Source organism: Pseudomyrmex gracilis, unplaced genomic scaffold, assembly GCF_002006095.1.
Source record: "Pseudomyrmex gracilis isolate BER0280 unplaced genomic scaffold, ASM200609v1 scaffold_14, whole genome shotgun sequence".
Taxonomy (NCBI): domain Eukaryota; kingdom Metazoa; phylum Arthropoda; class Insecta; order Hymenoptera; family Formicidae; genus Pseudomyrmex; species Pseudomyrmex gracilis.
In genome coordinates this window covers 415,490-440,383 of record NW_018020598.1, presented here as the reverse complement: position 1 = coordinate 440,383, position 24,894 = coordinate 415,490, and the positions used below count along the sequence as shown (strand labels likewise).

Genomic DNA, 24,894 nt, shown 5'->3' with positions numbered 1-24,894 from the left:
TCGTGAAAGACGAAAGTGAACTTCGAAAAAATGGAGTATCTTTTCCCGGAAAAGGAAGACCACGTCAATCGCGTGTTTATCTAACATCTCTGGTAATCAAGTTATCGTTCGCTCGGCGCTGCTTTCTTTCCATTCGATTCGACGATTGTGAAGAGACGCGCGGCGATACTTTCGAGAAGATCGAGCACTCCCGATGCAATTTATCGCAACGACTCTCATCGGAGGAAATACCGCGTGTTTGCGAACGATGTTTTACTCGCGCCAACTAACGAAATCGATTCCTGTCGTTATGTAATCACCTGACAATGTAATCACAAGCGTAATTGACATATTATTTTCCTTCGATACAATAGCGAGAACAGAAAAAGCTATTGATTTGTCCGTTTGATCGGATATATATTTATTTACACGAGCGAGTATTTTATTTACAACCGAGGATTGGGCGACAAAATTTACGATCGATCCTCGAAACAAATTCTGAAAGTGTTCGATGACAATCGCATCGATCATTCCATCGAATGATAGTCACTATTTTAGTCGTGCCGAGAAACAATCCGATTAAGTTGACAATCTCGTCCACAATTACGAAGTTTGTTGCGCGCCGGCGAGAAGCCGGCGTGAGGGGACGGTGCCGGAGCAGAACAAGGAGGCAAAATCCATCTGGTGATTTCACAGGCAATTATGCCGCGTCGTCGTGGACGGGCGCGGGTGGCTTACTCTTATTTAACGCCAATGTGCGCGCGCGACGCACGCCTCGCCGACCACCGGCGCCAATCGCTCGCCGCCATCCCATTTGCGCGAAATTGTCAATGATAGAATAGCGCGAGATCGAAAACCCCGCATTCAGCAATCCCGCGCGCATCTTTCCCCGCGGCATTCTTCTTTTCTCCTCTTTCTCTCTCTCTCTCTCTTCCTCTCGTTCTTTTTCAACTCAAAAGCGCGGATTTTTTCTTTTATCTGTTCCAACCGCTATGAGAAATAGTTTTGCACATTTTTTTCGCGACATGTGAAATCTATAAAACAATCATTTTCAAACGTTCGAAAAAAATGTGGAGACCACTGACGAATGAAGATTTTGATTTTACTTGACGATCAAACAATCAGCATAATATAAATTTCTATATTTCTTCTCTCTCTCTCTTTTTTCTTTTAAATTTAATATCTTCCATTTTCAATTCTTTTTATATTTTTTATATCACTTTCTTTTAATTTCGCCAAGTTTTTTTGAAGGAGAACATATCCGTTTGAATTTACTCACCGTTTGATGTCCTATTGTTTGTTATTCTTCGAATTTCTCACTGCGCTGCTCAATTGTCGCCCCTTATGTTCATCGTAGAGTGTGGAGCGGGATTAGTTTATCCACAAAACAAAATGCGACATGTTTTTTCTTTATATCTTTGTGCTTGAACACCATCATATCCCTGTGCGCCTAGAATTCAGTTTCTTCCTTCTTTTGCAGAACGGCAATTTGTTGCCGGTGTGAAGTCAAGTTTTTCGAATGTCGACTGTGCCAATAGAATTAGCGCGGCGAGAAGCGGTAATCAGGAATAAAAATGCGTCAACCGGCGGTATTTACGCTAACTAATCTTCTTCGACGGGCGCGGAGAAGCGCTAACGGAGTTAGCCGCCTTCGTCGTCGCCCAACGGTTCTCTCTTCGTGTAGTTCGACCGTTGCTTGTTAGTCGGGTAATTGGCCATTTTTATGCTAAGCAGAGTTGTCGTCGTCGTTCTCGTCAACTTTTACTACTGCGAGCATTTTCTCCCGCATTGCGCATCTTTCTTCCAATTCGCGGCTCAATTTTACTTGTTTTCGATTATGTTTCACTCTACGAAGAAAGAATATAAAATATATTATTCACCGAAATAATATTAAAAAGTTACGTAATAATATTTCGTGTCAAAAGTACATGTGCAATTGTAGAGTGTAAATTTGAATCTCAGCGAATAAAAAAAAAATAACGGATCCAACGCCAAGTTTCGCCAGATAACATGGCGACATACGCCGCGATACAATCTCGCTTACACTATAAACTCATTATCTGCCGTTGCGCGATGCGCTTAACCTCAGTCGAGGCCCACTTTTCCCTCCCCTTAATTGGCATGAGTGCAGCGAGCGTAATCCGGATGCTCCGGTGCCGCGAAACTCCATCTTAACTCTCCTCAAGCTCTCCGACTTAGCGCCGCGGCAACTTTTCGTATTAATAATCGGTATAATAATTAGTATTTTCTCGAGCGACTTAGCAGGAAGGACGCGCCGGCGTCTCGACGCGTTTCGGGCATCGGGGGCTGGGAAGTTCGCCCAAGATCTTGATTTTAAGTTCGCCGGTGCGCAGGAGGCGCATATTTCACCGCGCTAATGTCCCGCCAGATAAACTACAATATTAGCTGCCTTCGCCCATGATTTAATTTAACTTTGCCCCGGCGCGACATCCGCTCTCCTGAGCTTGTGCCCGCGAGCTACCGCCGCGGTTCGCGTCAGGTATACATATATGCAAAGAGAAATCTCTATCGCGAAGTACGTTCGAGTAAATGCGGATTCTCGTCGAAGAAACATTGATTCTAGGCAAAAGCCTAAAGAACACGCGACAAAAAGTAAGCACGCGTGCCGGATTACGATGGGTTGTGTTAGTTTTCGGACGATTATTAAGCGTTACGTATAATTACATCATCATCATATCTACGGTTAACTAAACTTTATGTGATATTACATGTATACCTATCACATCTTTTTCAAGTGTTAAATTATTTATATATTGGAAGAGTAAACATCTCTTTGTTATCTTTTATCTTTAGATTTTATCTTTATTGTTTGTACATGTTGTAAAAAGATTCTTATAACTTTGTTTTGTATATAAAGAAAATTAATTTAATCAAGAATTCGCTCGTGAAAAAAAATTAATTTACTTGAATCGAACGACTATTTTCCCAGAAGTTAAGCCAGTGTCGCTTTTTGATTTTTCACCACATCCTCTGAAGAGTTATGTTCTTTAGAAAGTCGAAAGTGTTTGTAGCTGCAATTTTTAAACAAATAAATTAAATTATTCTTCTTTCTTTCTTTTTTTTTTTTTATATAAATTTAGTTTCTTTATGTGCTACTTACATTTTATTGTATTTTAATATTTCCGCGGCGGACAAAGACGGCTCCGTTGATTCAACAGATTCCACGAGATGCATTTGCGTAACTCTGACATCGGTTGCCTCGGCCTTGCCATCCTGTACACAATTATAATAGAAACTCTTAAATTCTTAAAATATAACATATAAATTTTTAGTTTATCTTGCGACATGTTACGAAAGCTTAATGTTGCATGCTAATAATGTTGTCAAGTTGAATTATTTTACTATTGAAGTTAAGCGCAATACATCTTGTTTCGGAAGACATCTCACGTTTCTATCCATATATAATCGCTTATCACAGCAAAACGCGTCTATTTCGCCGTCTCTTACACATACATACATACATACATACACACACACACACATTCTCTCTCTTTCTCTCTTTTGATGCGTCGCGCTCTCTGGAAACTCACTCACTAATTAGACGCACAGTTTGGATACTCGCGTTCTTCCGGGAGGTAAGTGCCGCCGTATAACTTCGTTTTCTCCGATGCGAATTAATTAATAGCTTCCCGTGAAACGCGCGCCACTTGCCCCTCGTAAACTTCGAAGCGCTCTCTCGCGTAATCTTTTAACACATGTGTCTGATATAATCTGATTAATTAAATTAGTACATGCACACCATATGTACTAATGAATAGAATCATAATTTATATAATTTATGTAATTTATTACTTTTTCTTATTTAATGATAAATATATTCTTGGCAGTTTATATACAAAGTAGATATAAAAAAAGATACTTGTAACATATTGATGTCAGTATACAATCGCTTTCTCATACACATATTGTATAAACTACTAGAATAAGATAAATACAAACACAACATAAATGAACAGACGCGCGCGTCCGAAAGGTTAATAGCAGAAACATCGAAGACGTCTGAAAGCTAACGAGCGTTTTAACTAGCGGGATGGCTGTCTGGTTTTCGATCTTACGGGACCGCTGCGGGCCTTAAACCGTGTATCATTATAACGCATAAGATAATAACCCCCTCGACGTGCAGCGAGGCGTGGGGAAGACGGCACGGGGGATGAAGAGGAATGCCGAAGGGGATGGCTTGGTCGCTCGGCGCTCTCGGCACCATGTGCTAATAAACCCAGTCTACGTTTCCTCGGTTATATCGCGCGGCACCTACAACCTCTGCAGAACTCCCTTCGATCTTACTCCCACCTCTTTCCCTTCTACCATCCTTCAACTCGCACCCGGGCGCGCAACCCGTGTGTACACACCGTAGGGTGCACACCTAACGATATTATCGTCATTACGCACTATCTTACTTCGGAAGCTACCCTACAAATGATTCTCGAGAGAGCGAGAAGCGCTTTTCATTATGATGCTGCTTCGATACTACAGCAACAACAGCAGCAACAAAACGATTCGGCCATTAGCGATGCGATCTCCCGCTCTTATACAAAAGTCCGAGTCAATAGAACGGTCTGAAAGTCATCATTTACAAACTGGGAGCGACTGAAAGAAAAAGTTTGCTAGGTATTTTATCACAACTCTTGCTGTATTTACCTAGGACACATCCGCGATATCTGTATATTTGTATACTCGAATCACCTTTGGTTTTGTCGGAAGTAAGTTATTTTCAAGACAAAACATAGGAAGAGTGTGACGGTAAAAATGTTTTTAAGTTTTATGAATATTTGAATTTTTTTCGAGTAATTTAAATATTAATAGAGTTTAATGTTGATTATATGTAATTTCGTGTATCGCAGTTTACATTCTATCATTATAATTGAGAGTGCGAAAATTAATTATGTTAAAACTTACAGTTTTTGTTTGCAAAACATGTTCAAATACTGACAGTCTCGCCATAGTAACTGCCGCATTAATATCAGCTCCTGTAAATCCAACAGAAAGTTGAGCCAATTCTTTTAGATTCAATTCCGCTGTATCGATATTTTGCGCGCGAGACAATACTTCGAAGATCGCCTCTCTTTCCATCTGCAAAGAAACAAAATCAATTAATTGGTGTTAAATATTGCATTATCTTTAGTGTTATCAACGTAGTTTAACGTACTATTTGATTTTTTTTTATTATTTCCAAAACTGTTAGAGAAAAAATTGTCGAGAAATAATTGTCGCCATAGAACAAAGTTAAAAACTTGTCATAAATATATTAACCTCATTCGGCAAAGGGCAGTGCAAACACTTGTCGAGACGTCCTGGTCGCAATAGAGCCGGATCCAACAAGTCTGGTCTTGAAGACGCTGCCACCACCGCCACTCCTTCGCGATCTTCAACTCCGTCAAGTTGTGTTAGTAGCTGGTTCACCACCCGATCGGTGACTCCGGTACTATCGTGTCCACGTCTAATTTAAAATAACAATAAGTACTTATAATATCTCTTTGACAAAAAAATAAGAAGAAACATTAATAATGTGAAGTTAATGAAAACATTAATAATGTGTCAAAAAAATATCTATACTAAAAATATGCAGTTGTTGAATTTGATTAAACAAAACATTAAAATAAATGAATGGTGAAATATATAGTTTTGAATCTCTCGAAATGTGAATTGGAATTTTTGTTGAAGATAACAGATATGAAGAACGACAGAAGAAAGAAAGGTAAGAAACGTAGATAAAACCACGATAAAACTATATCTTGCGCATATACACCTTATCTTATTTTTCTAACTAATTCTTTTTTATCTCCATGTTTATTTTACCTCACATATACTTCGTTTTTAAATGGTCCACGACACAATGTCTAACGTTAAAAAGTGATATTGGGATGATTTTTAGATAAAAAATGGAAAATCAAATAAGCGATATCATTTGCTTATTGATTACTCACCTGGGCGCTAGACTATCAAACTCGTCGAAGAACAGTACACATGGTTTGGCTCGACGTGCTCTATCGAGAAAAGATATATTTATATTTAAAAAAAAACTACAAATGAGAACACAAATATATGTAAAATCTTTAAGTAAATAAAATATAAAGCAAAATAATTCTGTAAATTCTTTTGCTGGAAGCAAAAGAGTAAGTTTATATTATACATACGCACCTTTCAAATACATTTCTTACAGATTCCTCGCTAACACCTATGTATTTTGAGAGCAATTCCGGACCCTGTAACAAAATTCATCAGTGTTTAGAAAAATGAAAAGAAAAATTAATCATAATTAAAATTATTTTTTTTAAGCATCACAACCTTAATACTGATCAGATTTACGCCACATTCACCGGCGATCGCTTTGGCGAGCATTGTCTTGCCGGTACCGGGCATTCCGTATAACAATACGCCACTCTGAAGTTTTATCGGTGCATTTTTGAAGATCTCCGGATACTTAAGCGGCCACTGTAGAATTTCCGTGAGAGAACGCTTTGTCTCTGCCAAACCACCGATATCAGACCAGGAATGATCGCCGCTCTTGTACAACTGTACGCCCTGCAGAGACATGGGTGTATAATCTTCTAACGCCGTGTTAACATCCTCTTCCGTCACGATAATTGGTGGTTTCAACTTCTCCGCCACTTGGAACGAACAGAACATGAAATGTATAACTCGAAATTGAATATCACAGAGAGATATAGTACAATATAAAATTATACTAAACGAAAAACTAAAAGATTATGCAAAAAATTTTGTTCAATGAACATTATTTTTAAGAATATATACAGATATGAGATAAAAAATTAACAAATCAAACGAGATAAATTTTCTCGATACAAAAAAATCTTTGTTGCCGAAGCTTCGCGATTTGATTGTTGTTTAATACTACGAAGAACATTCGAGAAGCAACTACAAACAGTATTACGCGATGTTGCGTTGTTTCTCATGTTGCCACCTTTTCTGTTCTGAGGCAATTGTTGTGTTTAAAATTACAAGTGTGATCTATTGATATTTTTCCTTCTCTTACCGTGACGCTTCCACGCGACAAATTTTGCTCTCTCCGCCAGATCGACGAGATCCTGAGGCATCCAGCCCTCAGTCTTGTTTCCATAGTAATTCCAATTCATGTCTCCGTGCACGCGTAACTTGTCCTCGAGCGTTAATCGCAAAATATCGATTCTATCCACCTGGTTAGTCACGACATGCGTTAACGATATATGCAGAAATTAACGAGCGAACATTCTAACTTAGGCGGCAATAAGGAAGTTTGATCGGGATATGCAAACGGGCGTTCGTCACAAAACCCACAGACAAACAATTGAAAATATCGCCGAGAAACTCGAATTAAATCAGTGAAAACAACATAAAAAACAAAAATATTTATTTTTATTTATTTATTGTTGTTTGTTATCAAAAGATTGTACCTTTTCGAGAATAGGAACGTTCAAAACTGTTCTGAAAAATTGTGCCCCTCTCGCCGGTCGCAATTTCGAACCTATTTTGTTTACACCAACACAAGTGGCAACGATCGAAATATAATGAAATCTTTGATACTCTGTGATAGTTGTAAGCAGCATATCGGTAATTCTGAAAAGTCAATTTCAGATCCTGAATTGAAAGATTTCGTCGATCACCATTTCTAGCATATTTTACCTTTTTTTTTTACATTGACGGATAACATTGAGAGAAATGTAATTTAAATGGTTAAAAAGTTGTCTTTTCATTCGGTATACAATTGTGTCACTCTTAAAGAATAATGCGTATTTATGTACCTGGAAGCATTCGTCGCATCTATCGTATTCTCCTCGTCGTTCAACGACGCATTGGTAATACTCTCCAAATCGTCCAGAAACAGTATGGACGGTTGATAATATACGCATTCATTTATAGCGGACGTGATGATCTTCTGCATCGCTTCAACTTTCTTACCTAATCAATGACTACTATGATTAACAAAATACTTGATAAATTATGTGTCGTGATTATTTGAAATGCTGTCACCGTTTTTACCTTTCAACGATCTGCAATCGATCGTATGCGTGTGCACAAAATACGGCTCCTTTTGATAGCGCTCGATTAACATCCTGCAGATAGTCGTTTTGCCCGAACCGAGATTACCGCAGATCAGAATATTTTCCCGATCGTATCGGAAGTTCGTCGGTCTCAAACCTAAACTGAGATCGAGCGAAATCTTGCAGTCTTCGAGAATATTCTCAATATATCTGTAATTGTGACAAAATTAATGAGGTTTGACTGTAATTAAGCGTGTATCTTATTATTATTTACCTCACAGAAAGTGTCTTCAGTTTTAGACTTGTTTTAAAAGAATTTTCCGAAATTTCCGAATCGCTCGGCAAGACAGATCGAATGTGAACAATAATGTTTTTCATATCCGTTTCATCGATCATCGCGCAATCGCATTCGGACGGTGACATTTGTACGACGCATCGTTTACCGTCGTCGAGCAAAATTGTTGAACACGAGTTGAGCAATAACACTTCGTGTTTCGAATGGAACTTCACGTAATTTTCGAACATCTTTGTCGTAACCGACTGATCGGAGGGAAAAATATTCACCGATAACGGTTTCGGCCATTCGCTTTCCTTTGCCGTCGTTCGCAAAATCACTCTGCTTCCGGTTTTCAGCTTCAAAGTGTTCCTCATACTCGCCGACGCGTACACGCAAGAATGAATCGAATTCAAAACGAAATAATTTCTGTTCAAAGTCGCGGAACACTTTTCTAAGATGTCTTCAAGAACGTAAAGTTTTACGGTAAGTTCTTGCGGAGATTTTGGAAAGGAAGAAGATCCTTCGTCCTTTAAGAAACTTGTATCGGTGATGTTAACATGTTGCCGATCCTCTGGTACTTTTCTGATTTTACCTGCGAAGGAAGTTACTTAAACTCTACTAAAACCAAATATAGTTTATCTACAAATCTAATTTTTCACAAATAAAAAACTAGAAAAATCGCAACAGTTCTTGATTAAACTTTTCGGGACCGAAACTGTTTCCTTGACTCAACTTTTCCCTGTTTTGCTCCACTCTTTGGTACGAGTTGCGCGACATTTTACCGCGCATATGTATAATTATCAATCAGTAACTGACTAGTAATTTAACAAAAAACAAAAAGCTGGCTTGTAATAGGGTGGCAATACAAAGGGAGAGAATTTGACCGAAGTCATTGGTGTTTACTCAAAAGAAGTTGAGTCAAGGAAAACAAAATTGAACAAAATTTCTTCTAATTAGCCATCGATAAAAATTTACACATTGTCGGTCCACTCGTCGATGTTACATCCTTCGGTAAACACTTCCTCGGAATCAATACGTGATAGGGACACCGCAGAATCATGTCGTGAGCGTTAAATTGATCGAAGGACGAGAATTCCGGCAAAGGATATACGCGAAACACATGAGGTGCGCTTCTTTCGCGAAAACTCTGCAACAACGCATAGTTCGCGGCACCGTTCTTCGGATCGCGACGATCCTTCCCTTTCGAGAAGTAAGACAAGATTTGACTCAAAGAACTATTTATTTCACTAGACTTCTCGTTTTTTATCGTCGCATTTTCGGCTGCGTCGAGCACGTGCATCTCCGTGAATTGTTTGAGCAATCCGTATGTGAACTTCGGCTCTGTATCTTCTGCAAGGATCGCAAAACAAATATTTTTTTTAAACAATAATATTAAAAGAGTAAAATAAAAAAAGAGCTTTAACATTGTTCGGCAAAATATTCTCCGTAATAGATATAAAAAAAAAAAAAAACCAAACAAACTTGCCTACGGTAAAAGTTACAGAAGAAAACTTCGAAATCCACGCCACGATTGGCTGTCCTTTCGCGACGATTCTCACTTGATTCAAAAGATTCGATTGCACCTTTCCCATTTGCAATTCCTATCACGAAAATATGATTTAATTAATTAATTAATTAATTCAGTCGGTAAAATCAGCACAGCTAACGAGTTTGAATTTTCGTACCAAAAGTTCACGATCGCTAGTCGTGCGAGGGACAATTTGAACGCTGCTCAACGAAGGCGCATTTTTCAGAGAGGACACGAACACCTCGTCGCCCTCTTGTATGTGCAAATTTTTTGCAAAAGTCGCACCGATGTGCAACGTTTCATTGCCACTAACGCGAGGGACGCAGGAAAGATAATATACCCTTCCATTATGCAACACTTCAATCGCGTTCTCCTGCAATCAAGTGTTTGTTAATTAGTAGATCAGGTTTTTATCGATCGTCGGTTTTTATCGTCAAATGATAAAAGAAAATCAAAAACTCTTCGAATCTTATTTTGTTACACTTGAAGTAAAAAAATAAGTAACAAACAGAAACAATGACAAAAATTAAATAAAAGAAATGCAAGAAACTTGGATAATTATTTATAGTAATTGTTTTGTTTACAAAATAGTATTTACAGTTACGCTCGTAGGGAGCGTTACTGTGGCTCGAAGATGGCGTACGTGGATCACGTGACGGTTTATTTTGGTGAGAAAAGAAGGAATCAATTGTGTATTATGTAAAATTGCGAGAGAACCAACCTCAGTTTCTGAACGACGCAACCAGGTGGTCGACAGCTGTGCGAAGCAATTGTTCGCCGGAACGTACTTGACGACGAGACGTTCGCGTTGCATTTTTTGGCGCACGCGACACGGCCATGAAAATCAACGAAATACAATTTTTGTAAAACTCGCACGATAAACACACGTCCCGGTGAGGAAATGAACCTTACACTTAAGCGCTCGTTGTAATTACGCTGTATCGGCCGCTCGACTGAAAACGCAAATGCGACGTAGTCAAAGTGGCGCAATTCCCAATCATGTCGCTGATTAACGTCATGAAAGATAAACAAATTACCATAAAAAAGAAGATGCGTGTATAAATGTTTTTTTGTTTGGCTAGTGTCAGTTTGAGATGCGACTGTAAAGTCAACGTCGAATATGTATACAAAAATTAGGTCAAATATAATTTTTCACACAATGAATTAAAAAATTATAAATAAAATAAATTTAAATGAAAGTTTTTGGAAACATCGGAGCACGTTAAGAATCACCTGTAGTTAAATCGAGATTTGTTTATTGGAAGTAAATCTTACAGATATATATATACAAGGTGTGTAAAGAGGAAGAAGGATCGAAACTGAATATTTCTCTCTCGCGTTTGTTTTAACCTTAAGCTTGGCGACGGGGTTCACATGAGACATTTACAGAACGGAATCGTCGTTGTTGGTTTGATTCTCTAATAAATCTCGTTCCACAAAAGTGGAGAAGCAATTGGTTGATCTCCCGTCATCAAATTTTTACTCGTTCTGATTTTTCGACTTGAATGACAGCAGCTTCTAGTCTTCCTTACGTAAAAATTGAAATAAAAATTAATGCGACATGTGTGTTCAGGTCTTCGGCCGGTTTCCATAAAACCTTAGTCGGTGTGCGATTGGTCGAGCGCTGCGTTGTGTATTGGCCAATAGACGCGTAGCGAGCAGCTGTAACTGTGAGTTTGAATTCAACTTCGTCGTCGCGTGAAGTTCGGTTTGCGTCCGATCAGGCGGTCGACGTGACGCGACCGTCCGAAGTACTAGGTGAGCGAACGAGCGGCATGCGAGGATCTGATGAATAACGGCCTTTCTACCGTCTACACGGCACGAGACTTGATCACAATCAGGTGCGTAACATCACTTCCAATCTATGTCCCGATGACCGCATCGTGATCTGTTGATAGACCACCACCATATTGCCTGTCGCCGAATAAACATTTTTCTTCGCGACCTTCACCACCGGGATCGGTGATGTGCATCGGTGAATTATTTGGTTAAACAATACGATTTCGATTCACCGGATAGTCGAGGATGATGAGATAATTTTTCGCATCCATCGTGACATCATTTTTCTAACCACACGCGGCGAATGCCCGGCAAGTTCCCGCGTTTTCTTCGCGCTCCCTTGGAGCAGTAAGTTCGCTCGCAAAAAATGTAAAAAACACATGATTTATCACTGAAAATAATGTAAAATTGTATGTTGGTGGATAACCAAATAGTTTCGCGTTATTTTGAACGCGAATTGAACGATTTTCGCGGTACAGTTTGTAGTAGAACATATTGTGTGTATATTGACAATCTTCTATGTTTACGAAAAAAATCGATACCGTGAATCAGTTTCACAAAAACTGTTGAATTATTGAATCGAGTATATGTTAAGAATTGTCTCGGAATTGTTAGTCTCATTCGTGTGCTATTGCACTTCAATGATTTTTCTTAATGTACATATTTTTTGAAATTCTTATTTTAATAATTTTCTTTTTGTTAAACTATGAATTGTAGGAATTTGTACATAGAAGCATTAAATTGTCATTGCATCATAAATGGCACCACCAAAAGTACTTGGACAGAACAGACAGACCAGTACGGCTGCTTTGAGAACAGGAGTAACAACCAGGAGACAGAATGCTGTACTGAACAATTTATTAAAACAGCCCAATGTCAGAGATACTCGGTCCAAAAGAAAAGCGGAGGCTTCGCCTCTGAAAGAAAAGACTGCCAAGAGATCTGCCTTCGCAAATATCACTAATGTACGTAGTCCATATTCTTAAACTCTTATTCCCAAAAAATTGCAAGGTAAATTTCAATTAAATTTGGTTAGTTTACTATTAGGTGGTCTGCATTGAAATTTAGAAACATAAAAAAAAGTTTACAATGAAAACATAAAGTGTCAGTACGTAAGCTTTACACAAGGATAAACTCGTGTTTTCTCTATTTTGTGTTTCTTGTCATTTATCAGGCCATTACGACGTTAGGAGGACAAAGTCATGTGCTAAAAAAGACAATTACTCAAGCTAAACAACATGACAATAAAAAATCAGGAAGTAACATTGCTGTTAACAAACCTGGAAGCATTGTTAAACCTATATTGACAAAATCAAAACCATCTCGAGTAAAACCCATTATTATCAAAGATCAAAAGAAGGTGGAAATATCTTCTAAGGTTGTAAAATGTATAGAGGTTAGACAGAGTATAGAGAGTGAGAAGTCAGACGGCTCGCTCTACATCAGTGCCTTGGAAGACATAACGGATAGCATAAGATTCTCGGGTATAAGCAGTACAGTCACTAAGGTAAAAACATTTTGTGTAGTGTAAATATAACATCTACTTTGCCTTTTTTTTCTGAATTTCAACGAAACAATTTTAATCGCGTAGTACTCTTATTCATTATATGTATTTAGTAAATCGGTTTCTCAAGAGAAATTTTGACATTTATAATTAGCAAAGAGAAATTATTTAAAATATAAAACAGACTTGAGGTGTACAGGAACATGATAAAAACGAAACAGAGAAGGAGGAAAATATCGAGAATAAGGAAAATGTGTGCGAGACAAAACCTGAGGAAAATGATAAAAACAACGTGTCTTTCGTGGAGGAGAAGAAAGTCTCTGCCACTACCTTGATGATGGTGCCTCAGAGAAAACTACCAGAGGGTGTGCAGTGGGACTTCGACGTTGAAAATTGGCTCGATCCGTTTCAAGTGTCGCATTACGCGATGGATATTTTCGAGTATCTGAAAAGTCGAGAAAGTTTGTTTACGATCAGCAATTATATGGAACGACAAGTTAGTCTCTCTCAATGGATGAGAGCCTTGCTTGTCGATTGGATGGTCGAGGTGCAAGAATCGTTCGAGCTCAATCATGAGACTTTGTATTTGGCCGTGAAATTAGTCGATCTATATCTAACAAAAGTAACAGTCAGCAAAGAAACCCTGCAATTGCTGGGCGCTGCCAGTCTCTTTATAGCATGTAAATTTGATGTAAGTTTTATTTACATTCCCATCGTTTAACTTGTACGGATTGATTTTTGTTCGATAAAATTTTTATCTATTGAATATATTATACAAATTTGTTCTTGACTTTGACTCCAGGAAAGGATACCACCGATGGTAGAAGATTTTTTGTACATATGTGATGGCGCTTATTCTCAGAGAGAACTAATTAGAATGGAAATAAGTGTCTTAAAAGTAGTCAATTTCGATCTAGGAATACCACTATCTTATAGATTTCTTCGGCGTTACGCTAGGGTAAGCAAGAGAATTATTGAATTTACATCGAATTTTTACAAATGTGTTTTCAATACGAATTGCTACTGATTCAATTGTTTAAAACTAGTGTGCAAAAGTGTCTATGTCTACGTTAACTTTGGCTCGGTTTATATTGGAACACTCGCTGATGGATTATTCGATGATTACGTTCAGCGATAGCAAAATGGCGGCAGCGGCACTATTACTAGCGATGCTAATGAAAGATTTAGGGGGATGGACTCCGACACTAGAATATTATAGTGGCTATAAACTCGAAGACATAAGAGATATTTGCCATCTCTTGAATCATAGTTTACATAAGAAACAAAAGGACTCTTTGATGACCGTCCGAAACAAATACAGTCACCCGTAAGTACTTGAAAATTTTTTTCTCTATAATTCAAATTTTTTTATTTGAAAACTTGGTTTTATTTTAGTTTAGTTCATTTAGTTATGCGAATTAGTGGTCAAGATATATCGTGTTGCGATTGTGTTCAAATGATGTATTGAATGTTTCTTACGATGCAAACTCTTCTTTATTTTAACGCTACAGAATAGAGAAGTTATTTCCGATCACATATGCGATATTATTATCTCGATTTTATGTTTTTTTATATATATATATTATGTGTCAAGAATCTATCTCTTACGTGAGAAAGATTATTATACACGTCATCTTGTCTGCATTTTAGGGTTTTCCACGAAGTAGCAAAGCTGCCTCTAAAAGAAACTTTAGATATATAGGTAATATATTAAAACTAAAATAATAAAAATAATTCCTTTATAAGAAAAGTATTTGAAATTACAAAACACCGATACACACATATGGCTTATTTTGACAAAACGCAGAATGAAAACCAAAATCGAAAGTCGCGCCAATTTTTATTAGATCGATTTAGTCGCTAATTGAAGTAAATGGGTATATGCGAATAAACGATAACATTGCTCTCTAAACTGTGAACGTGCGTTGACGATGATGATGGAAACGTGAAAAAATTTCGAATGTTACATTTAATGGTCATTATTTTGATATCAGCATGTATATCGGAAACATGATCTTTACTAGTATTTTTTATCATTAGTATTATTATTGAAATCCAAATAAATGTCGGTGTAATGCGTCATTTCGCCGTCTGCGCTGAGCGAAAGTGGTGGTAAAAGATAGAGAAAAAGAAGGAAAAAAAAACAAAGACGCTATTCAGAATGTGTATTGTACATTAGAAGAACTTGAAACTTCAAGATTTTAGTTATTTTTATTTAAGTCAATTAGAAAATTTTATCAATTTCAAAGATTTCTGAGAATTATGCAATAATGTTTATGGAATAAAACACTATAATTTCATCCACTTGGAACTTGGAACAAAAATAACGAGTTATAAAGAATTTTTTTTGGAAATCTACTCCATTTAAACACCAATTGTGTACATTTCTTTTCACTATTAATCTTTGCCGAATATTCACAGTGACGCATTATATCGGCACTTATTCTCTAAAGGGATTTGCACTTATTAGTAATATATACATATATATTTATACTTATAACGCGCGGTAATCTTTATACTACTTTACATTTTCTCAATTATTTATAGGCTATTTTATATATATACTTTTTTCTTTTTTTTTTTTTTTTATCAAAAATTTATTTTAGCACCACGCCTTTTTTGCACCTTGCAAAATAAATTTTAAATCGACTCGACGACAAGTTCCTCCAACATACGAGATAGACTGCAAAAAAACTAACGCACATGGTCGGATTTACCGAGAAAGAATTTATGTATGTATTTAAAGAATAAGTCAAAAAATAAATGTTATTTTGTTAAATTTATAGTTTTTGAGACTTTTTGGTTTTTTTTGTCACTTGGCGGAAATATAAACTTCCTTTCAAACTGAGCTAAGAAATGCAAATTACGTACTACAGCAAGATCTTTCATTCACAATATTCCGCTTTGATCCATAAAAACCTGGACTTTTGCATTTACAAACTTTATCTATGTCTACTACTTTTTTATCTACTTCTACTATCTTTTTCATAATCTACTATACTATCTTTTTCGTACTTTACTACACACTTTGGGAATAACCGATTTTTTTTTTTATCGTTTTTTTAACTTTTCTAAACAATCTCGAAAAAAACACGGTGATAAGTTTTCGTTATGTTCTTTATCATTTACATAATAATATTCTCAATCTTCTACAATATACGAGTTGTTTTTTTGTATGTCTATTGATTATATGACGTTATTGTTCACACAAATCGAGTTGACACATTCTAAAATTACCAATGTTTCAGGGATTTGATAGAGTCGCTCTTCGAACGAGTGTGCTCGTAAACATTTGTTTCTCAAAATAACGATTGTGTGTGTTGTTTTTTATAGTCTATTCTCGTAATTGTACTAATCAGTTAAATACAATGTGTTTTTTTGTAACTGAAAATACTTTCATAACACTTCCGATTATCTACCGATAATGTAATATGATGACATGGGTACGTCTATTTCGAACTCTTACAATTTTTTGCTCAAGGTGTGTTATCATACGAAGGATGCGTTTGCTTTGGACGCTTACACGCGCGCTGTGAGCGTAGGTCTATCTGTGTTCTTTCTTTGTTTTTGCATTTAAAGAACAATAAAAAGACAGACTGATGTTTTTTTAAAGCGAACGCACCCGAGGAGTGGTGCGTTGTTATGTATCGTTGTTGCGTTTTATGTAAACTTATGGTAATGAAATCCAAATCGCTGGAATATATACATTGTTTCTAATTATTATGCAAATGATATTCAAGATTTTTATTGCAGATAAAACTTATCCAAAGGTAAAATTTAATTGAGAACATTTCTATGCTCAATGTTTTATTCAGAGAGTGAACTATATTTAAATCGTTCAAAAATTGAGCTGTACAATATTTTGACAATTTAAAAACTCTTGTTTTTGATATACTTAACTTAGTGAGAGAATTCTCTTTTCTATTGAAAATCGCGATTGTTGAGCTTCTACGTGACAAATAACTGTGACACCACCAAATTGTAACTGATTTACACAGCGTGTGCCTTTTTCCAAAAATGTAAGCACCGTTTAAAGTAAAGCTGCTTTTGTGATTTGTCTTGAAGATGCAATGAAAATATGACGGTATCTTAATTTTAAACGGTGTTAGTGTCTGAGAGTTATATATACATGACTATTTAAAAGATCTGATGTTTCCAGAGACGCAATATAATTTATATTTAAATGACATTAGTTCTCTCTCCCTCGAAAGAAAATCAATAGAAAATGAACAAAATCACCTGTGATATCGCTTGTGTCATAAAATCAAAACGACAATTGCGTGAGTGTCAAATTTTTTTTTTTTTTTTTTTTTTTTTTTTTTTTTTTATACTATCTTCTACAGGGTGGCTACAAAATCTTATTAACATTTCTTATGAAATAAAAAAACAAATTTATAAATATGACGTGGCATGTGTGAATAAAATAAATTCATTATTGTGCGCTTTTTGAACCTGTAATTTCGCCCGTTGCAGTGATTTTCTAAATATATTTATTTTCAATATGTAAATCAAATCTCCAGATTTTTTCAGCATTTTTAAAAGATGAACAAACATAAGCATACAGTATTTCTTGAAATTAATTCAACGATATATTTTGTTTTTTTGTGAAATTATCGTGAAAAACGTTACAAAGATAAAACAAATAATTATTTTACAGGCAAGTAAATTATTATATATGAATATTGTCTTGTACATAAAACTAATATCTATAGAAACAGGAATAAGATTTAGTTCGACAGAAATTTTGTGACTACCCTGTGTATAAGACATTCATTAATTATGTACAGTATTTATATATATATATATATATATACACACACACACATATACAATGGTTTTTGGCAAGAATATAAATGTAATGCGCACTTTTGAAACGTGTCGGTAGATCTTTAGTTACCTCAGAAACGAGAGAATATGAATGAGTTAAATTACAAATATTATGTGTACATACATTCGAGATTTTCAGATTTGCAGATGTGTACATAATATATATATATATGTATATACACACATATATATATATATAAATCCGTTTAATTAATTACTTAAGGCACAAAAAAGTTTGGAAAGAATTTATGAGCATATGTGTAAGAACGCATGCAAGATTAAAATTTGCCCTAAAAATTGAGGCTCTAGTTGTATATAAGTAATGATATATTTTCTGTCAATGAATCCCTATTGCGTTTATATTATTCTAAAGTATATGTGTGTAACCATGTGCGCTATAAACGAGATGTAACTTAATAAAAATTATAACAACACATATATATACTGCATATGTATTTGTCTTGTGATTTTTTCCGAACTTAGCTAGCAGAGAAAAAGAAACAAAATCTTTCGGATTTGTAGCACAATTAAAAATATAGAGTTAAATAGTAGAGAACAAATTTAAATTCCAAGATGAAAATATATAAGTAAAATTAAAGAATGTTTTATTTATAGTTTGTTTGGTTAAATGTGTCGAGGGAAAATATAACAACACAAAACTTCTAACAAAATTTTCTTTCGGAAAATCTTTTTTATTGTTAATTTACTGTGCTTCAACAGTGTATACGTTTTTATAAATAAACAATAAATATATACTTATGAGATTTAAATATCGGTAAAAATCAGGTACGCACTTATTAGAATTAGAATTGTTAGATTTGATCTTTACATATCGGAAAAGCGAGGTTTTATGCTATTTGTGATAATTGACAATATTGATTTTGTGTTCTTATTGCTTATAAAACGGTTACAAGAAAATTAATATTTGTTCGTGTTAAATGTTCACTTTATATTCTTGAATTAAAAAACACGTAAAATTATTTTTAAAACTTCTCCGTCCAAATTCATTTAAAAAAAGGCTATCTAACTATCACAAATGTTTCAAGAAACACCAGATATATATGAACCAAATGTGTTATACTTAATGGAAAAAAATGTGCAAGTATACTTTTTTTTGCTAATTGATTCTGAAGAAAGTTTCCATTTTATTGACATAGCGAATTGTTTTAATATATTAATTACATTTTGAATAAGTTTTTTATAGAAAGAAATCAACATATTTCACACGTACATTTTTAAATAGTATCTAAAGAATGCGTCTTGTAAACGTTCATATATATTATCCAGGTCTCCCCAAAAAACTTGAAATCCGACGTGTGTATTATCACAATGCTTCAGTCTTCGCTATGATTTTACGTCTCGTTTGTTTGACACTTCGTTTTCCGAGACCGAGGCACAAGTACTATTCTCATTAGAGACTATAGGCCTCTATTGTTACTAAAATTCATTATACGAACTAATTTAAACAGACGGTAATATTTTTTTTTTCAACTCTGTTCCTCCTACACATTGAATATATTGGATTATCCTGAACATTGCAAATCTATTTTTTTTTTTTTTTTTTTTTTTTTTTTTTTTTTTATCTTACTATAACGGAGTGTACGTATTCAGAAATCATTTGCTGCGTTCAGCAAATATAACAATCAAATAATAATCACTTGTAATAGGATTATTTTTGTCCATCGTAAAGCATTGATTACTTTTTGTAAAAAGAAAGTCTTTTCAACAGCTGGATTTCGATAACGCTTGATTAATTAATTTTGAATCGTCAATTGTGATGCGAAACTGCCGTTTTGCAAATTGGTATAATTATCAAACATGCGTAAATTTTTTTACACTTATTATCCCGGGTAAAGGGAGAAATGCGCTTCTTTAGAACAAACGAGTCTTCATCAGCTATGCTCTTACACGCGAAAGACTAGAAAAAAACAAATAAATAGAACAACGAAACAATCATTGCATTAACAACAAAAATAGATCAACATATTAGTTTTCTTTAAACTCTAGCTTTTGCTTTGCTTGTAAGCACTGATATCTGCTGAACTTTGCTGCTGATTTCTTGAACACAAGTGGTATGTGTAGTACGTGAGCACAGAAATAGTTATTTTATATACAATTCAATATAACTAATTATTAATTTAATACTTAAGGTAATAACTGATATATTATAAGTGATGTATGCATATATATATATATATAATATATACTATGTATTATATATCATAGAATATATAATATACAATATATAATATTAAAAAACTTTTTAATATCTCTCTCTCTCTCTCAGATATCTGAGAGAAGTTCAGGGGAGAAACTATATATTACAGTTTTCTACATTTTAGGTCTTCTACGTATCTAAAAAACTAATTTGTAATATCAAAAAAAGGTTAGTTAGGTTCTTTTATGTGAAACTTTTTGTCTTTAAGATGACTTTTCGCATTTTACTCATACGATCGGTTTTAACATACGTATTCCACTTTCAACGGCGTGACAAAACAATACGTCCTCGTCGTTCGTCAGGGTTTCTCATCTCTGGAGATTCGTCTGGCACGCAGCCTTACACATCTGGGACACTCGAGTTTGTTCGACGTGTGTTTGCAATCTGTGTGAAAGCAAGCGCCGCACTTCTCACATCGGATCACAGTCGATAGATCCCATGGAAATATGATGTCCTTGGAACAGCATAGCTCGCACACAAATCCTCTAGCTTGACACAACTACAAAGGAAGTACATGTAGAAATATAGAAATGTTGTGAATCAAAACACCGTTTGGTTTTGGTGCGACTTAACTAACGACAAGATATAATTTATAGAATACAGACCTCACAATCTGCAACGTGCGCGCAACAAATTTGAACGAGCTCCTGCAGTCTGACGGATAACACACCAGACTTAACGTTTATCAAATCTTGAATCGAGTATACGTGCGGATCGTTTATCATGTAATTCGGCTCCTTCTTCAGCGCATCTTGAAGACTATAACAAGTAATTTTGTTTTTTTTTGTCATTGATCTTTTCGTTTGGTAGCACGTCCACACGAAAATCTGAAATTTACCTGTTAGCAAATCGACACATGAATAAAAAATCTTTCAGAAAGAACAATTTCGTGCGCAAAACTCTTGTTTTGTCCAACTGCTTTATTCGTCTGTACAGTAATGGATTCAAGTCATTCACTTGAAACAACGGATCCGACATCATCTGGTCCAGTAATCTATACGAGAAATTCGATACGGGATACCTGCCGAGAACCAAGAAATGTGACATATAGGAATACTGACGATGTTATTGAATTTATTTTTAGGTTTAGTTTTTCAAGAGAGACAGATCTTACCTATTGAAATCCCATTTGGATAAAATTTTTCCGGGTATAAATGCGACCTGGTTCGTGTGGCAGCCGGTGCAAAAATATCGACCCAAGTATTCGCAGTATCGAAACCGATGGGCGTACTTCACGGCGACTTTCATACCGCAACCGGCGCATCGATAATTTTGTTTCGCTATTAGTGTTCGTTTTCTGAAAAATTATAGAATCGGATAGAAGAAAGCACTTACAAGTAATAAAAAAGCGAGCATATATATATCATTAATTTTTTTCTTGCACTTACACTGGCGGCGGGTGAGGCGTGAAGATGATCTGCGGTCGCGGTGGGGCCCATTCGATTGTTCCTCTCAACGGAATAGTTCGTGAGCCGTCGATTTCGATTTCGTCCGGACTGACCGGCCAGCTCTTCGGCATCGGTAACAGTCGCTGAGGCGCGTCTTTCTCCGAAACCAGCCACTGCAGTTCGCTCGCGCGAGGTAATTGTTTCTCGCTGAAACGACTGATAAGCGACAAAGCTACACCCTCGGCGGACACGCTGCTTTCGCTGAGGACTGAGTCTGTAGCGATCGAAGCGAACGCGCCGTTCAACTTTCGCTCGTCGTCCAGCTCGGAATCTTCTACATCATCAGTAGGCACACTGTCTGACGGACTGCTTGAGGACGTAGACAACGGACTGACACTCTGATCGGTGGTCGTAGTCGTATCGGTCCTACCGTCACTTAACAAATCACCACGACTCCAGCCTCTACTCCGACACTTTTCCTCCTGACGTTGTCGACGTCGCAGCCGAATTCGCTGCTTGAGACGATTGATTTCCTCGTCACTTTCATCGTCGCCTGCGTCGTCCAGCAGCCGGTCCTGCAATCGATTACACTTAACCTGTTCGATAGCGGCGATCATTGCCTCGCAGATACTGAAGTGCGCGTTTTCGCGATCCAGTTCGGCGTCGTGAGCGCGCGAGAATCTTGCCGATGACAGAAAACTAGTCAAGCTTTGGCCTTCGGCCGGTCGTGGAAAGTAACCAGTCGCCATCGGTTGCACGCTGCTACCACCGTCCTCCATAAAGCTCTTCCGCGGCGTGCGGATGTCCTTTTGTCCCTCCACCTCCATGCTCCACGAGCCCGAGAATTCGGGAGCCGAGCCCACGAAAAAAGACGTCTTCCTGTGCGTGGAGCATTGTTCCATCAACTTCGCCATATCCGGTAAATCTGTCGACGGAATCGCTCGCGTTTCCTCGATAGTGTTTTTCATCTCTTCATGAATGTTCGAAGCTGACTGTGTTTTTTCGAATGTTTTTTTACTCTGATTACACTTGATTTTCGTCCGACTCCTCGTTTTTCTCACAGGCATTTTGGGCTTTGTTTTGTCCGTCTTGGAATCAACGAGTTGCTTCGAGTCCGAGTAATTGATGTTGATGATTTCCGCCAGTTCGATAATACGAGTGCGATTGATGTTACTATTGCTGCTGCTACTTTTTTGAATAGTCGACGATATTGCGGCTGAATTTTCTGCCGTGACACTATTGTGAAAACTTCCCAAAGTAGGCAAACTGTTCCAAGTTTTCAATGATGTGTTGACCTTGACTCTTTGCGTGACATCATTAGCTGCCGTGGACTTGGTAATTTGCACAGATTTTGTTTCTTGATTTTCCACACTATTCTTGTCCTTTTCGCTCAATATAGATTGCGTTGAAACTTGACAACGAACAAGAACACTTTCGCTCTTATCTCGGGGAAAAATACGACTAGCGCCAGAAAAATTTACCGGATACGAGGACGAGCGACGATGTCGCCTGGGGCTTGACTTAGGTGAGACCCACGTTGGCAGAAACTGTAAGTTACGACAGAAAAATAAAGAAATAATTGCTTAGCTCACTGAAACTTTTATATACTGACACGAAGCAACGTCAGCAAGATTGTAACATTACTCACTAAACAGGGATCGATTTCTGCAAGCAGTACAGGCTGGTTTCTTTCGACCGCTCTTAAATATAAAAGTGTCGCTTCTGCTAGATTTTCTTGACAAAGAAATGCCCATGGTTCGAGGCAAGAGAGCAAGTGTTCTTTATCAGAGAGAAGCCATGATAACTTATGTGATAAGGAATGATTCTCCAAACTGTAAACAGATAAAATCATAGTTGGTATCTGTTCGCTTATTCAAATAGTTTTCTTCAGATTTGGATTAATAAGAAGAAATTAACATATTGTTTAATTAATACAAGAAAGACAACAAACCTTTTGTACAACCACAACATATCTTTCTTAGATGTTATCCTGGCTGGCAAATTACACAAGTAATCCTCATTTTCTGAAAGCACTGGTGATGTTGCTAAAGATGGTTGAAGCCAATTTAGTCCTTGAATAAATATCCAACAGTCTGGCTCGCCCTTTTAAAAATTTACTAGTTTGAAACATCTGTGCGTAACGTTTTGTTTTCTGTGCAAATTTTAATTTGGAAAACAAAATATTTATATATCGTGTATTTAATATTTATTTTTTGAAACACTAAATGCAGAACTCTCTTCGGAAATGTTAAATACAACTAACATTGGGATCAAATATGCGACAGCCATGTTTAAATATCCTTTCCATCACATTGTGCAGACGATTCAGACCGCCGTAAATATTCCATACATTCGATACCCCATCAATTAGCAGACCTTCAACAGTCGATCGCAAACTCTGAAGTAGCTGCCATTGTTCCTTGTTGTGAATATTCTCAGTCATCCTGTCAAATGAAAACACATAACAATACATAACCTTTCGAGTACTGTTTTTGATTTTACAAATACACACATGTAAATCGTTCCGTATAATATAAAATTCTGTTCACCTGTTCACTTGTTCATTGACATCAATGACGAGAAGAAATTTCACAAGTTCGACGTGATGATTTTGTCTCGTAGGTATACATAAGTAAACACACTAGATCGCATCCTTGATGTCTTTACATTCTGTATACTTTGCCGAATTCGTGACAACAATTCACCGTGTTCGAGATATACGTCCAGATTCGAGCATTTCGAGCCCGATTCGTGCCGTAATAAAATTAATATAAAGGAAAGAAATTGCAGCAATTGTATATTGACATAAGTGTGTTTGGTTAAGATCAACGAGACGCAAAAAGTTATTTGCCACTGTTACAATTAATTAACAGTGAGGATCCACTTCCGACGATAGTGGCGGATTTTATCAGTCTGCTTCGTCTTCTCGCAACAGCTGCCTTTGATGTCAATCAATGGATATACGACGAAGTAGCGCGAAACGGCCAACTTTCGTTGTGATTATTCGACCGCGCGTAATTAAGGCGAGTGATCTCAACTCTCCCTATCGAGAGTTTGGAGTTCGTGTGTTCACATTGGGGTTACATATAGGTTATTGCAGCCGTTGAATCATGCTCCAGTTATTGTATATATATCTGTATACCTAGTTATTATACATATATATATGTTAGCGTCAAAACCAGAAGTCCGGGCAGTTTTAGGATTGACTGGTCAATACCCGAAAAAAAAGGTTAGGGTAGGTTAGGATTAGGTTAGGATTAGGTTAGATTTTTCGGGCATTGACCAGTCAATCCTAAAACTGCCCGGACTTCGTGTTTTGACGCTTACATATATGCAAGGTTGGGTAGTGTCTAGTTAAAAAGATAAAAGTTAAGTTAAAAAGTTAAAAAGTTAA

At 36.5% G+C, this 24,894-nt stretch overlaps 3 protein-coding genes across 8 annotated transcripts; 1 reads left to right on the top strand and 2 right to left on the bottom strand.

Moving 5' to 3' along the window:
• Positions 1 to 1,270: 1,270 nt before the first annotated feature.
• Positions 1,271 to 11,063, bottom strand: LOC109863939 (peroxisome biogenesis factor 1). Of its 4 annotated transcripts, none has more exons than XM_020444639.1 (17): positions 10,506 to 11,063; positions 9,942 to 10,157; positions 9,743 to 9,857; positions 9,232 to 9,606; positions 8,254 to 8,848; positions 7,978 to 8,189; positions 7,740 to 7,896; positions 7,392 to 7,554; positions 6,995 to 7,154; positions 6,286 to 6,608; positions 6,139 to 6,203; positions 5,925 to 5,984; positions 5,251 to 5,437; positions 4,897 to 5,070; positions 3,101 to 3,213; positions 2,905 to 3,011; positions 1,271 to 1,826 (listed from the first exon to the last, which is right to left on the bottom strand). In XM_020444639.1, the coding sequence occupies exons 1-16, from the start codon at positions 10,596 to 10,598 to the stop codon at positions 2,933 to 2,935; spliced, it is 3,087 nt and encodes a 1,028-aa protein (XP_020300228.1). In that variant the 5' UTR covers positions 10,599 to 11,063; the 3' UTR covers positions 1,271 to 1,826; positions 2,905 to 2,932. The 4 variants fall into 4 exon arrangements, with proteins under 4 accessions (XP_020300228.1, XP_020300227.1, XP_020300226.1 ...); XM_020444638.1 differs by lacking the exon at positions 1,271 to 1,826 and having other exon boundaries at positions 2,814 to 3,011; positions 10,506 to 10,737; positions 10,822 to 11,063; XM_020444637.1 differs by lacking the exon at positions 1,271 to 1,826 and having other exon boundaries at positions 2,814 to 3,011.
• Positions 10,602 to 19,462, top strand: LOC109863941 (G2/mitotic-specific cyclin-B3). 3 transcript variants are annotated; one of them, XM_020444643.1, is made up of 9 exons: positions 10,602 to 10,677; positions 11,358 to 11,625; positions 12,281 to 12,528; positions 12,738 to 13,070; positions 13,267 to 13,758; positions 13,870 to 14,025; positions 14,114 to 14,394; positions 14,718 to 14,769; positions 15,674 to 19,461. In XM_020444643.1, the coding sequence occupies exons 3-8, from the start codon at positions 12,322 to 12,324 to the stop codon at positions 14,767 to 14,769; spliced, it is 1,521 nt and encodes a 506-aa protein (XP_020300232.1). In that variant the 5' UTR covers positions 10,602 to 10,677; positions 11,358 to 11,625; positions 12,281 to 12,321; the 3' UTR covers positions 15,674 to 19,461. The 3 variants fall into 3 exon arrangements, with proteins under 3 accessions (XP_020300232.1, XP_020300234.1, XP_020300233.1); XM_020444645.1 differs by lacking the exons at positions 10,602 to 10,677; positions 11,358 to 11,625 and adding an exon at positions 11,677 to 11,759 and having other exon boundaries at positions 14,718 to 19,462; XM_020444644.1 differs by lacking the exons at positions 10,602 to 10,677; positions 11,358 to 11,625 and adding an exon at positions 11,781 to 11,911 and having other exon boundaries at positions 14,718 to 19,462.
• Positions 19,463 to 20,111: 649 nt separating this feature from the next.
• LOC109863940 (run domain Beclin-1-interacting and cysteine-rich domain-containing protein) lies at positions 20,112 to 24,672 on the bottom strand. Its single transcript, XM_020444641.1, has 9 exons — positions 24,050 to 24,672; positions 23,764 to 23,944; positions 23,452 to 23,603; positions 23,149 to 23,332; positions 21,501 to 23,047; positions 21,227 to 21,409; positions 20,951 to 21,133; positions 20,718 to 20,871; positions 20,112 to 20,611 (listed from the first exon to the last, which is right to left on the bottom strand). The coding sequence occupies exons 2-9, from the start codon at positions 23,941 to 23,943 to the stop codon at positions 20,411 to 20,413; spliced, it is 2,784 nt and encodes a 927-aa protein (XP_020300230.1). The 5' UTR covers position 23,944; positions 24,050 to 24,672; the 3' UTR covers positions 20,112 to 20,410.
• Positions 24,673 to 24,894: the final 222 nt, after the last annotated feature.